Raw genomic sequence first — 14,695 nt, 5'->3', positions numbered from 1 at the left:
GGGCAATACCTGAAAAATAATGCACGGTAGGTGTGTGCCGCACTCCTCCTCAATGAGATTTATCTTAGACTTATGAAGTTTCATGTTAATATCTCTAACACTGTTTGAGATAAGCTCCGGACAAAAAGTTTGAAAAACAAGCAATTATCATAGTATTGCAAGCAATACTAAGTCCCCATAAGTCCCCTACCGGTTAGAACCCCATCAGCATTCTGAAGGGCAATTGGCCATTCACTAACTTTTTTACTTGTGTCTTAATGTTATGACCTGTTTGCTTTACAGAGATCTGAGGTCAATGAGCTTTGTATGTGGGAATTGCATCATTCTAAGGTTCATTTGTAGGTCAATCTAGAGAATTTTCCCCAAGGCCTAAAGTAATGTTTCATTTGTTTCTCCTACCTTACTAACTTTGAGAAAGCACATTTCAATAAATATAGGGACACAATGTTACCACCACCACTATGCGGACCACCACCACCATGCAGACCACCACACTATGTGGACCACCACCATGCGGACCACCACCACCATGCAGATTACCACCATGGGGACCACCACCAACATGCAGACCACCACCATGCGGACCACTAACATGCAGACCACCACCACAAAGCGGACAACTATCACCATGCAGACCACTAACATGCGTACCACCACCACCATGCTGACCACTACTACAATGCAGACCACTAACATGTTGACCACCACCACCATGCAGATCACCAACAACATGCAGACCACCAACTCCATGCTTACCACCTCCACCATGCGGACCATTACCACCATGATGACCACCTTCACCATGCAGACCACCACCACCATGCGGACCACTACCGCCATGCGGACCACTTCCACAATGCAGACCACTATCATGTTGTCCACCACCACCATGCAGATCACCACCAACATGCGGGCCACCACCTCCATGCTGACCACCACCATGCCGACCACTACTACCATGCGGACCACCACCACCATGTGGATCACCACTGTCATGCGGACCACCGCCAACATGCGGACCACCACCAACATGTGGACCACCATCATGCGGACCACCACCACCTTGTGGACCGCCACCACCATGTGGACCGCCACCACCATGTGGACCACCAACACCATATAGACCTCCACCACCATGAAGACCACCGCCAACATGCGGACCACCACCATGCGGACCACCACCACCATGGGGACCACCACCAACATGTGGACCGCCACCAACATGTGGACCACCACCACCATGTGGACCTCTACAGCCATGAGGACCACCGCCAACATGCGGAACGCCACCATAATTGGGACCACCACCACCATGGTCATCACCACCACCATACGCATTGATATATAAAAATATAAATGCATATATATATGTATTAGATATTCATAATATATTGACAAAAGTAATGTGACAAGACAGACCGATTAAATTTATAAAAAGGAAACCTTTTTAATTTGTTCAAACATTTCTTTGTTTGCTTTAAGAAAAAGTAAAAAGTCGAGCGTTGCCCCAACCTGGTGGTGGCTCTTTATTCTTTGTGCTATTTTAGTATTAGTTTCAATTACACATTTTGCAAACTTGGTTATCACTTGTTGAAAGTAATTTTGCACTGTTTCATACAGTGTATGTAAAGTTGTTTGCATGTTCACTGAATACATTTCATCAAAACAACATTTTGCCTTTTTCCTCTATGTAGTTAAAGATACAATTATTCCCATTTCTGTTAAAGAGAAAGATAATTAACCTGAAATGTTAACTTTCTGGTAAAGTTGACTAGTAATAGTATACCTATGTTATCTTAAATAAATATTGACCGGTGGTGTCATCCTGACAAACAGTATACATGTATATCTAAATAATGAGATTATAAGATTATTATTCTTTAGTTAATTAAAAAAAAGAAAGATCGCAATTTTGAAAAAAATCATAGGCAAAGTTTATCACAAATTAATGGATGGATGATCACCAAACTTGGTTCCTATCATTTTTACTGTCAAGAAAAAAATATCAGTGTTTGGAAACCTTATAACTAGAGAGGCAAGTTGAAGTTGACCTGGACTTGTATTTCTACAAGTTTATTTTTTTTAAAAATGTTTCTTTAATTACTGAAAAACAGTTGCTTCTGGTGAGCGATTCAGGGCCATCATGGACCTCTTGTTAAAAGATTTTACAGATTACTTTCTATGATACATTGTGCAGCAATTGATTATAAGACTTTCCTACCGTGCAACTGCTTTACCCGGAATCAAGTGTTTTACTTGCAATCAGTTAACGGGAGTGTTCAATTGTTAACAAGAAAAGCATTGATGCAAAGCATCAAAGGGCGACGCCAAAAGAATTTGACCCAGGTTTGCACCTAAATACTTAACAAAAGATGTGTACTTTATAGCAGTACCATTTCATGTGACCTGGAGGCTAGGCCCAGTTTAAGTTGAAACTTAAACCAAAAAGAATAGACTCTGCCTTGCCAAGATGCAAAGACAATTTATAGTCAATTAACCAATCTTAAGATTTATTTTACCAGATACAAGGATACCTGAGTCATAATCATATAATCACATGCACGAGTATCGGACCTGGGAAGAAAATCTGGTCACATTTTTTCTTCCCAGGTCTGATACTTGTACCTGTGCATATAATAAAAGCTTATTGCTTAGGGTTGCAGACATGTCATTGACATATATTAGACATATATAAGACATAAAAGAGGACCTAAAATAAACATCAGGGGGACACCATGGATACTCAGAGCAGTAGTTGAAGGAGTACCAGCCACATCAACCAGCTGCTATCAGAGATAAGACTTGAACTCTGTAAGAATGTCATTACATATGGCAGATGCTTGAAGTTCCATGAAGAAGAAGAAAAAGAACTTCTTCATGTGAAGTATAGTGTGATCAACTGTATCAAATGCTTTTTATAGATCTAAAAGTAGCATGCAATACTGTCTTTGTCCATTTCAAATAAAATGCACTCTATTAAATGAATCAAACATGTGTCAGTTGAAAAACCACATCTAAACCCTGACTGAAACTTCCTGACAATGACACGAGCACATGACTTTCAGAAGACCAACTTAGCGTTCGAGCCGGCTACACATTTTCTCTTTAATAATGAAACAGTTCTAAACCACAACATACTTCCCCACTATATTGATTAATGTCCTTGAATTTCTGATGTTTACAGAGCATAGTGAATTAACCTCATGGTTATATGCAGTCACAGGATGAGAAAAACTTTCAGCTTGATCATAACTCAAACCTATGACCCACAGAATAATGTACCGCGGCTGTAGCAATTGAGCTATCTGGCCGCTTACACATTTTCTACCCTAAATAGTGAACAGTTCTAAACCGTGACAGATATTTAGATTTTTAAATTAACAGATAATTAATTCTTAATTAATAAATAAGAAAAAAAAACCCTTACATACTCATAGTCTTAATTAAAATAACAATTTATATATCATTGTATAATTAATTTTACTAAAACGGGCTTAGACAGTTATTGGTTGTGCCATTATTTATAACAGGTCAATTTGAAAGTGAACATAACTGTGCTAATACATGTACAATATCTATTTTTGTACAGATAAAAAAACTAACCTTTTTTCTATGATAAGAATTTTATGAAGGCTGATTTGTATTTTGTATCAAGGGCACTGGGCGAAAACATGAAAATGCAACAAACGAACCACTTTGTGGTCGATTGTATTTTCATGTTTTCATCTGGCGCCCGGTTACTTTTTGTACTTTGTTGGTTTTCATGTGGCACAAATCACCCGCTATAAAATTTAGTGTACAAATTTATTCAAGGGCAAGTAACAATCTACTCTATGAAAAGTCTGTTGTCGGGTTGACTCAGGAGACTGGAGATTGAGACGGGTGTCCCTCCATTACAAATAGATAAGGCAAAAGCTGTCCTTTTCAAACTATGCACATGTTAGAAAAAAATTAGAATAACTATTCAGAATAATTATGATTTTTTTGAGACTTTATCAATTATATTGCTTGATCCAAGTTTCAGGACATTTTCAATCAATATATGTATTATCATTTATAACTTTAAATGAAAGTCTCATCCCTTTAATAATAATGACATTACTGTCACTTATTAAATTCAGAAATATTATAAGTCTCATCATATCAATATACTAAAATATACATGTATGCACATAACATTAATAATTCCCAGTTTCTATTAAATAAATATGAAATCCTAACATTATCATTAACATTGGTACTAATGGATGGAATTGAAAATCGAGTAGAAAGAAAACTATAATATATAAACTCCGTTATAGATACTATTATTAGCCAGCTAACATTGGGTATTAACATCTTTAACCTGTAGACTGATTAATACATGTATTATCATTTATAAAATTAAATTTAATTGCAAGTCTCATCCATCATAACTGTAAGTCTTTAAATATAGAAATACACATTATATCCATATACTATGATACACTTGTATGCACATTACATTAATAATTCATTCTCAGGTTCCATTAAAAATAAATATAACATCCTATTAATATTGGTGTTTGGATGGAATTCATAATCTTGTAGAAAGAAAACTATAATGTACATGATATTGTATAGTATAAAAGTAAAAAAAAATCTCAAATAGTCTGCATATATATATATCAAGTGTTTAAAATGAGCACCTATATGTATAGCTTAAATATTGTACCTTTCATTTTTACCAAAGGTTATTTTATTAACAATTTATATACAAACACATAAAAAATAATAATTTCACATATTGATTAGAAGATTCCTCTAGCAGAATACCTATTGGTATATGTACTAACTGAACAAACTAGAAAAATCTGGTTTAAGGTATATAAAGCCAGTAAAAAATATATATTCACTCATCAGGGCCTCCTTGCTTTTGATGACCTTACAACTGGTAAATTTTATAAGATAAAAATAGTAAGTAATACCTAAGATAGACAGAAAAGAACAAATAATTTAGTAAACATGACTTACTTCCCCTTAAAATAGAGAAAACCTGAAACCCAAAAGAACACCCTAAACATCAAAATTAAGATATGTTGCAGGCTCAGTTTTATTAAGCCATGCAAATTCATGGTAAAGTATTCATAAAATATAGATGGCAATGTGACAGCAGTAATTGCAGAAAATCGGATAGCTTTCAGCATCCGGATACTGGTACACAATGTAAAAACAACCATTCTGTGCAACAGATAAACGTAATATGGATAAAATCAATAGGATAATCGTTTACAACAGTCCATTACCAATCCCTATACTAATTTGCAGGTGAACTTTCTTCTTGTAGGAAAATTTTGAAAATATATAAATGAATGAACGAATGGATACGGCATCAATGAAGACCACAACGATATTCGAAATCCGGGTTTTAGTATTGTCAATAAAACTAAAGGACAAGCTGTTAAACTGAGCCTGCAATTTCGTGAAAATAATATCACAATGCACATGCTTTTTATATAAAGTTATTAAATGCAAATATAACAACATATTTGTTTACTTGATTTTTACGAATCAAAATAAATCTAATTAACACAACATGAAATTAACTGCTAATAATAACAGCTCCTTCTATAGGCCAAAATAAAAAGCATTCCATAAGAGACGACGCCGTTCACCGGCGTCGCCAATAATAACCCAATAAAACGTTGCAAAATTTCAACCGAAAGGTGCAAAAGAGTTGTCGGTCAGGCATAAATTAATCATCTAGTTCGATATAAATATATGAGTCTGCAGTGTAATATATCTTTGGACGACATTTTATTTACAAAACAAGAGCTGTCACCCAAGTGACGAATGCCCCCGAAAAGTATTCTTAAGCATGCAGGTATTATGAAAAGAAAAGAGAATTGCTGAATATTGTTCTTTGTATTATTGTACCTATAATCTATTGTTGTGATAGCGTGAACCTTCAAAATATAAGTGTGACCTTTACCTTTGAAAAAGGGACGTTGTTCCTGGACGCGACAGAATGTTGTTAAGAGATAGACATTTGTGCCAATTTATTTCAAAATCCCTCAATGCATGACAAAGTTACAGTCTAGACATGATTGTGTATGTGGTGACACACGTACGGACATGAGCCTTAGCCTCAACGATTGATGTGGTATACATGTGTGCCAAGTTCCATGCATGACAAAATTACAGTCCGGACATGAATTTGTAACTTCAAACTCTTCTCGAGAGAATGAGTACCTTCAAACTATAAGTGTGACCTTGACCTTGAAGGTAGGCACATCGGTTTTTGTCGCGACATGTCTTGATGTGGCAGACATTTATGCCTATTTATTTTAAAATCCTTCGATGAATGACAAAGTTATAGTCCAGACACGAATGTATGTACCTTTACACTCTAATTGTGATAAAGTGAACTTCAAAATGGCAGTGTGACCTTGACCTTTGAGGTAGGTACGTGATTATTAAACGCGACACATTGTCTTGTTATGGTAGACATGTAGGCCAAGTTATTCTACAATCCTTCGATGCATGACAAAGTAGAGAAAATAAGAATCCCTAAAGAAAGTCCAACACTACATAATTGAAAATGTTGCAGACTCGGTTTGATTGAGCCTGTTCATGGACGGCACTGTAAAGTGCAAACTACCGTCCACGCCCCCTAGCACCGGCTTAAGCAGAATTCAACATTTAAACATGAAATGGTAAAATTTTGAATTTAGAAACATCCGCAGATGTGTTCATAAGTTACAATCCGGACACAAATGTGTGTACTTATAAACTCTTATGTTGATAAAAAGAAACATCATAATGTTAGTTCGACCTTGACCTTTAGGTAGGGACGTGATTATTGGAGGCGACACATCGTCTCTATGTGGTAGACATTAATGCCAAGGTATTCTAAAATTCTTAGATGCATCAATCCTTTGGTGCGATTTCGGGGGCATAAAAACCAAGAATAAAGGTCAACAAGGTAAAAAAAATCTGCAAACAAAGTGATATGCAGGGGAACTGGCTCGGGCTGCTGCTTGCTTGAAACATGACGCATCCGTTTCAAGGAGTAAACGGTTTGCTGGCACCTGTTGTAGTGCTGCGATCTGGTACTTGTCAAAAGGAGATATCCTATCATTGTATCCAAAATAACAGTTGGGGAAAGCATCCAACCATCCTACAACCTGCTCCACTGTACCGCCAAAAGAATGTAGATGTATTTTCTGAGTCGGGCTACATTCGCCTTCATCAACCATCAACTTTAAGCACTAAGCACTTACCTCCCCTGCATGCTGATCTGCTCCTTCTCTCATATGCAAGATGACTGGACGGACTGGCTTACTGGAGTTTCACCATGGTCTCCTCCTGCAACTTCCACAACTTCTAAGGTTGTGTCCTGTCCAGTCAAGTCTCTCCTATCGCAACAACGTCCCAAGATTTCAGATAGTCAAGGACCACCTGCAACTTGGCTGGTGTCAGATGCTGGCATCTTTTCGGAGACCAGTGTTTTTTTTTCAGTTTTGGGGGAAGGATGTCAGTGCCCATTGGGTGGGGAAAAATAGCGCGTAAATGCCAAAAAGGGGAATTTTCAGTGTTATTAATATTCAATAAAAAGACTAAAAATACATGATTTTTTAACAATCCTATAAAATAAATAAAACAACTAATTGAAAGTAGTTAACAACTTTATTAAATGAGTGACTTCAGTTCAGTTTGATTCAGTGCAATTTCATTTCCCTACTGTCATTATCAAACTCATTGATGACAGCATTCAGGTCATCAATGTTAAAGTGCCCATCATAGTTGCATAATTTAATCAGGTTGTCAAGACTGTTTTGTCCCAGTCTTTTTTTGTGAGGAGTGCACAGTAGGTTCTTTAAACTGAATAGCCTTTCAACGCAAGCTGCACCATTAGCCATTATTCACACAGATTTATTTGTTATGAAATTTTGCATACATAATCGTAGTTTCTATAATCATAATTTATCATTTATTTGCGATGGCAGACAAGTTATTTAGTGAATTGATTGGAAATATTTATATCATTAATTATTACTAAATAAAATACGCTGAGAAAAAAATATCGAGCGTACCTCGGCTGACTTGCATTGGTCTGGTTTTTGATATTTTTCCTTTGAACCTAGCACAGAAAGTGCCTGCTGCTTAAAAAGAACATCGATACGTTTGTTCTTTGCTGAGCATTGTTTATTTATTATCTTTCGATAACAACGACTACTGTGTGACATTTTTGCAGTAAATGCAATAGTCGTAAAAGCCGTAAAGATACAGCGACAATTCGACATATCGGCAGTTCGGTAACTTGAGGATTTTCATCTTGTTACCAGGGCTGGAAATCAAAACTGCGTCGTATCCTACAAAATGTAAACAAACGCCGCCATCTTGGAACGAAAAACGTATGTTTTTGTTTATAACTCTTTTTGTTGGAAATGACTGAAAACCAGATATATGTATTAACACGCTACACTATTTTCCGCTTCGTTCGGTATATGTTGCTTGCACAACTATTTTGTAAAACAAAAGTTATAGCGAACTTGCAACTCGAAGCGGGGCAGAATGTTTATGAAAATGTGTGGATACGACGCAGTTAATATTGCTTTATCTATCGTTTTTCCCTCAAATCAATTATATATTTATTTCAGAGTTCACCATAAACTTCGAAATATAATTTTGCATCATTTTCTTAACTTTCATTAAAAGGAGATGTTTATTTTCCAAGAAAATAATTATTTTTACGAAATGATACGACGCAGTTGAAAATAAAATATGATACGACGCAGTTGTATTATCATTGCAGGCTGCATATTGGTAAAACTATTTAAATTATGTACTAGGTAAACAATATTTCTTGTTTACTACTCAAGTCAAAACCAGAGGTCGCTCATTGGTTCCATAAAAATGGACATGTTATACAATTCTATTAAGGTTGCATTTTTCGGTCGCATTTTAGTACCTATCATAAGCATCTACAGATTCCGAAAAGCTGTATCAAATGCAATATACATGTACATTGAAACACGTGATCGCACACCATATGACTACGTGTTCCAGTGTTGCCTTAGCATGCTTCTAAAATTGTTCCCGTGAGTTCGAAATGGGAGTGATTACTGTTTTTGATACAAAATTCAATATCCCAGTGTAACCTCTCCTGGACCCTGTATTTATCAGTAATGACCCTTTTTTTAAAAAAGAGAAAGAATGACAAATTTTGAAAAGGTCTCTTGCTATCGGAAGATAGCTCCTTTGTTACTTGTAATTAGCAATAATTTCCGTCAATTCCGTAATAACTTATGTCATTTACGTGTCGATTTTATTGTATTCATTTTCTTAATTTTCGGTGAGAACAGATGAGCTTGATTATTTGAAACTGAACATTAAATTTTTTAAATTATATTATAATTGGCTAAGCTACAATATATTTTTGCAAGTAGGTTATGCGTTCCGTTTAGTCATTTTACGTCAGCCCCGCGGAACTTTACCGCTGATTTTTGTCGTATTGCATTTCTTTATCGTCGATGAGGAAATGTCTACGGAAAAATGTTTTCTATATTTGCACTTCAGTATCATTCTTCTCCATTAAATAACATTAAATTTTCAAAATCGAGTTACATATGATACAACTACAAATTATTTTGTAAAGAAGTTGTCCGTTTTGCAAAGGTATTTTACGCTGTGCACCGATAAATTTGATACAGATATAGGCAGACATGATCTTTCAACAGTATTGAAGAAGTTTTCACAATATTGAACAGAAATTTAGGTCAGATTATCGCATCGAATTTTCAACAGACTAGAGACATGGTATCTTAACATACCTTCATACAAAAGTGTGATTTTTATTTGATAATGAATTGCCTAAAAACTTAAACAAAAGTTTTCAGAAAATGACTTCACAGAGGATTACCCACTGTTTACATTGAAAATTTCTCTGCTTGTCATACCGAAATAAGAAATTTAAATGTTATTCTCTATATAATTAATTCAAATATTTATAATCTTAAAACATCACGCCAGAAGTTAACGAAAAGCTGCTTATTTGTACAGGTGACGTTAACAAATTTTGTTGAAAAAAAAACAAAACAATTCCGACAGGTGTTTCCGACCGAGGCCGAGCTGTTTATGTTAACTGAATTCGAATTACTTGAACTGAACTGCTATGAATTCGAAAACACCAGGGACTGTTTATTCTTTCGTGTGGACAACCTATCAAGCTAGTTTCGAAATGTCGATGGTTCTCTGCAGGTGCAAAATTTTGCCTGAAATAATGCACAAAGGCGCACCTGAGGTCCTCGCTCCTATTAAAGCTAATGTGTAGAGTGAAAGTTTGAAAACAAACCACACAAAAGCAGTCATTACCCAGAACACGCAAAACCACAGTTAACTTAGAGCATAGCTAGCCAAAATGAATTCAAGTTAATAGATTTCTACATTTTTTGCGAAAATAATTAGGGATAATATTGAACATACAGGAAATATAAGAAATAGTTTCAGATATTATGATCAATTAGGTGACATGTTCATGTTTAACTGAAAAGTAAGCTTCCCCCAATGTAAACTTTCAAATTAAATGTTATATTGGACATGACACAATGTATTCTAAATAATCAAAAGTAACAGAACATTGCTATACACCTCAAATGATCTGGGTTTTTTTATCTAGCGCAAGTTATTATTCCATAAAATAGAAATATATTGCCAAAATTATCCATGTTGAAAAGACTGCCAAAAATACAACTGCGTGGTATCATATTCTATTTTCAACTGTTGTATCATTTCGTAAAATTCATTATTTTCTTTGAAAATAAACATCTCTTTTTAATGAAATTTTAGTAAATGATGCAACATTATATTTCGAAGTTTATGGTGAACTCTGAAACAAATATATAATTGATTTGAAGGAAAAAACGTTAGATAAAGCAATATGAACTGCGTCGTATCCACACATTTTCATAAAAATTCTGCCCCGCTTCGAGTTGCAAGTTCGCTATAACTTTTGTTTTACAAAATAGCTGTGCAAGCAACATGTACCGAACGAAGCGGAAAATAGTGTAGCGTGTTAATACATATATCTGGTTTTCAGTCATTTCCAACAAAAAGAGTTATAAACAAAAACATACGTTTTTCGTTCCAAGATGGCGGCGTTTGTTTACATTTTGTAGGATACGACGCAGTTTTGATTCCCAGCCCTGGTTACTGTAATCTCTTTTTCATAGCGTAATTTTCTTTCATTTTATGTTTATTTTATACTTGCCAAGTAGGCGATTGTTTAATTATAAATATTTGCATGTATTATTTCATTAAAGCCAACGGTAAATAATAAACTCAATAACCGATTCTCGCGTTACCGTATTGTCTTACAGCCGCGGTAAAACGAACGACCTATGTCGCAAAGCAAGCGTAAAGTAAACATCCCTGATAATAATGATTGAGTTCATGAATTTGCTATGTGAATCAAAATAAATTGGCATATTTTACTTATGGTTTGTGTGTCTTCCTCTCTGTTTCTTGTTTGGGTATATTTTTTTGACGGTAGGGAATTTACGCAATTTCATGGGGAAAAATATATATTCCGAGAGGTGGGGAAAGGGGCCGAATATCGCCGAATATTTCGACAAAAAAAAACACTGGAGACACACCTATTGCCGCACCGAAACCTTTCAGGCTGGGGAGCTTAACGGATAAGTCTCTGGGTCGCCATAAACCAATACTTCCCCCGACGACATTTACTATGTTCCGTGGTTTGCAGTTCTATCAGGTCGGCTATCGCCCCCCTTGGATGACCCATCAACAATTTGCTGAGTCGGTCTGCATTGAAGTGAGAATCAAAAGCTTCCAAAACTTGCAAATCTTCCATCTCTTCAAAAGGTAAGCCAGGCAAATCTTCGTCCTTCTCTTCATCCTCAAATCCAACGTTATCCAAAACATGAGTTCTGCTTAAGCCGGTGCTAGGGGGCGTATACGGTAACTTGCACTTTCTAGTACCGTCCATGAACAGGCTCAATGAAACCGAGCCTGCAACATTTTCAATTTAGTTGTGTTGGACTTTCTTAAGGGATTCTGTTTTTTTTCTATTTTTTTGGTTAGTCACTAACTACGCTGTCGCTGACCACTCCACTAAGGAAACAGCACTGTTCTTCCGACATCGTCGGATACCCATGGCCGAACCATTATCATTCATCAGCCGTGGGATTTTTTGCCGATATTCAGTCGATTAGAGGTGTGTCAAAGGCAGCTATTTCATTGGCTGCCTCACGATTTCATGAGGCGACTAAAACCAATCAAAACGCGCGTTCTATACGACGTTCGGTATTACAGACAATATAGCGACGACCATAGACGACACGTTTAAATCAGTTTGTGAAAAGTTCAACATCGAAAAATTAAACGATTTCCAGCAAGAAAGTATAGATAATTTACTTTTACAGCGTGATGTTTTCCTTTCTGTTAGAACTGGTGGTGGCAAAAAATATGATAAACAAGATCAACAAGGAAAAAAATATGATAAACAAGATCAACAAGGGCGGCGTTCAATGAACGCAACCCCCATATGACCCAGCAACAAGAACCAGTGGCAAGGAGCCCAGACGGACCCCAAACAAAAACAGGACAGGGCAAAGACAGAGCACGGACGGGTTAATCATTAAATGATAAATAATTTGTAACTGATTAGGAATTAAAAGAAAAGAATATTATGCCCACAAAGGCGGCGTTCAATGAACGCAACCCCCGAGGCTTTCCAGTATATTTGTGAATGTCGAGAAAAAGAGCATTGCCAAGTGCTGAATGTTACGCCTCTATTTCCATTATGAAAGAACAGTGTGACTGGCGGCTGTAAAAAGTCTCCCCGTACATTTAATCAATGATGTTATATTTTCGATCCTTGAAGATCGTTCAGCACGACATTATTGTTGTGCTTGTGGTATTTTTAGTTTCAACTTTTCGGCATTTTCTAGTTGGGTGGTTCCAATATTCCTACTTGAATAATGTTGAATCACCCTTAGGATATGTTGCCTGCTTTTGAAATTTGTCTTTTGACGTCTTATCTGTGATACGCAGGCTTCATAACCTCTGATCCCCTTTCAAAATTCATTTTTATTTAGTTCCGCCCATTGTTTTCTCGTTTAGGGCACACGCCTTTTATTACTTGGGGACCATACGCCGCTTTACATGGAATGGCACGGAAGTGTCACATTGAAGGTTCCATGATAACCGCCGTATGAACACATCTGCGGATGTTTCTAAATTCAAAATTTTACTATTTCATGTCGAATTCTGCTTAAGCCGGTGCTAGGGGGCGTGGACGGTAACTTGCACTTTCCAGTACCGTCCATGAACAGGCTCAATCAAACCGAGCCTGCAACATTTTCAATTTTGTCGTGTTGGGCTTTCTTTAGGGATTCTGTATTTATCTATTTTCTAAATTCATTAGGATTTTGTGCAACATACATAGGCAGGAACAAGAAAGAAGATGATGAAATTTTAGAAGGAATACACGACTTTTTGTTTACTTCACCAGAAAGTCTCCTTGGTGTTGCAAAGTGGAGGGACATGCTGTTACAAAATTTCAGGATTCGCTTAATAGTTGTAGATGAGGCCCATACCTTTTTCATTATTTGTTTTGATTTTGTAAATTATTGAATACAAACAAAGAATCCAAACCCACGGCAGTGTCCTTCTAGTAACTGTAGTGAAATACTTTTACATGTATAATTTTATCCTGGTTACATAGTTGGGAGGAAAATGGTCTATATTTTTAACTTTTGAACTATCAAAAAATCTGATAAACAAGATCAACAAGGAAAGGCGACGTTCAATGAACGCAACCCCCACAACACTGTTTTGAGTGACTGACTCTCATTTGCAGTAGAGTATTTCTGCCTTCAAAACATTTAGTTACATTTCAATGATTCAACAAGATGTAGGTCAATACTGTAAACATTACTAAACAATTTTGGATGGACAGCACGAAATAACCATATATACCCAAATACACCCAAATATAATAAATATAAGAAGAAATGTAAGTCAGAATGGAAATAGAATTTCTCAAATTTTAACAAGTAAAGCTAATATGCTTAGTCATTGTAAAGTTTCATTTCAAAAATATTTAATTTCATCATTTTCCAGGGGAGAAGTTGATGGTGATCAGCAGTCTACACCTTTTAGAGAATGGTTTGGAAAACTTGGGGAAGTGCGATCATTAGTACAGTGTCCATTGTTGCTTATCACAGCAACAGCAAGTAAAGCTTCACGTTTGAAGATGCAAAAGATTTTCTGCATGAAAAATTGTTTTGAAAAATTTAAAAGCCCAGATAGAACCAATATTAAATTATTTTTGCACAAATTCAAATCTAGCCAAGATGTTACAAAGATATTTGCATTTATGATCATTGAATTACTAGAAAAAAAAGAAGAAAAATGTGACAGATACCTTGTATTTTGTACTTCTATTAAATCATGTAGTGAAATTTATACCATGTTACACTTAGAATTGGAAAGTGACATTCAGTTTGTACAGATGTATCACTCAATGACAGTTAAAAATGTTAAGGAAGACATTAAGCAAGATCTGGGTAATAAAGATGGCAAAATTAGACTTTTAGTTGCAACTAGTGCTGCTGGGATGGGTGTGAACTTCAAGGACATTGGCCAGGTGATAATCTTTGGAGTGCCCAAAAATATGGACAGTTTTATTGTTCAATGGACAGCAGTGTAG

General features: G+C 36.0%; 2 protein-coding genes across 2 annotated transcripts; one reads left to right on the top strand and one right to left on the bottom strand.

Annotated features, from left to right (window-relative positions):
- Window positions 1–424: 424 nt before the first annotated feature.
- On the bottom strand, window positions 425–7,217 carry LOC132750230 (uncharacterized). The gene is made up of 2 exons (XM_060740174.1): window positions 7,003–7,217; window positions 425–1,250 (listed from the first exon to the last, which is right to left on the bottom strand). The coding sequence occupies exons 1-2, from the start codon at window positions 7,215–7,217 to the stop codon at window positions 425–427; spliced, it is 1,041 nt and encodes a 346-aa protein (XP_060596157.1).
- Window positions 7,218–7,281: 64 nt separating this feature from the next.
- LOC132750229 (ATP-dependent DNA helicase RecQ-like) lies at window positions 7,282–14,695 on the top strand. The gene is made up of 2 exons (XM_060740172.1): window positions 7,282–7,349; window positions 14,107–14,695. Exons 1-2 carry the CDS (start codon window positions 7,282–7,284, stop codon window positions 14,693–14,695), a joined length of 657 nt encoding a protein of 218 aa, XP_060596155.1.

This window comes from Ruditapes philippinarum, unplaced genomic scaffold, assembly GCF_026571515.1.
Source record: "Ruditapes philippinarum isolate M1 unplaced genomic scaffold, ASM2657151v2 ctg3411_1_1_1_1, whole genome shotgun sequence".
Classification (NCBI taxonomy): Eukaryota; Metazoa; Mollusca; class Bivalvia; order Venerida; family Veneridae; genus Ruditapes; species Ruditapes philippinarum.
This window is presented reverse-complemented; position numbering and strand designations above follow the sequence as displayed.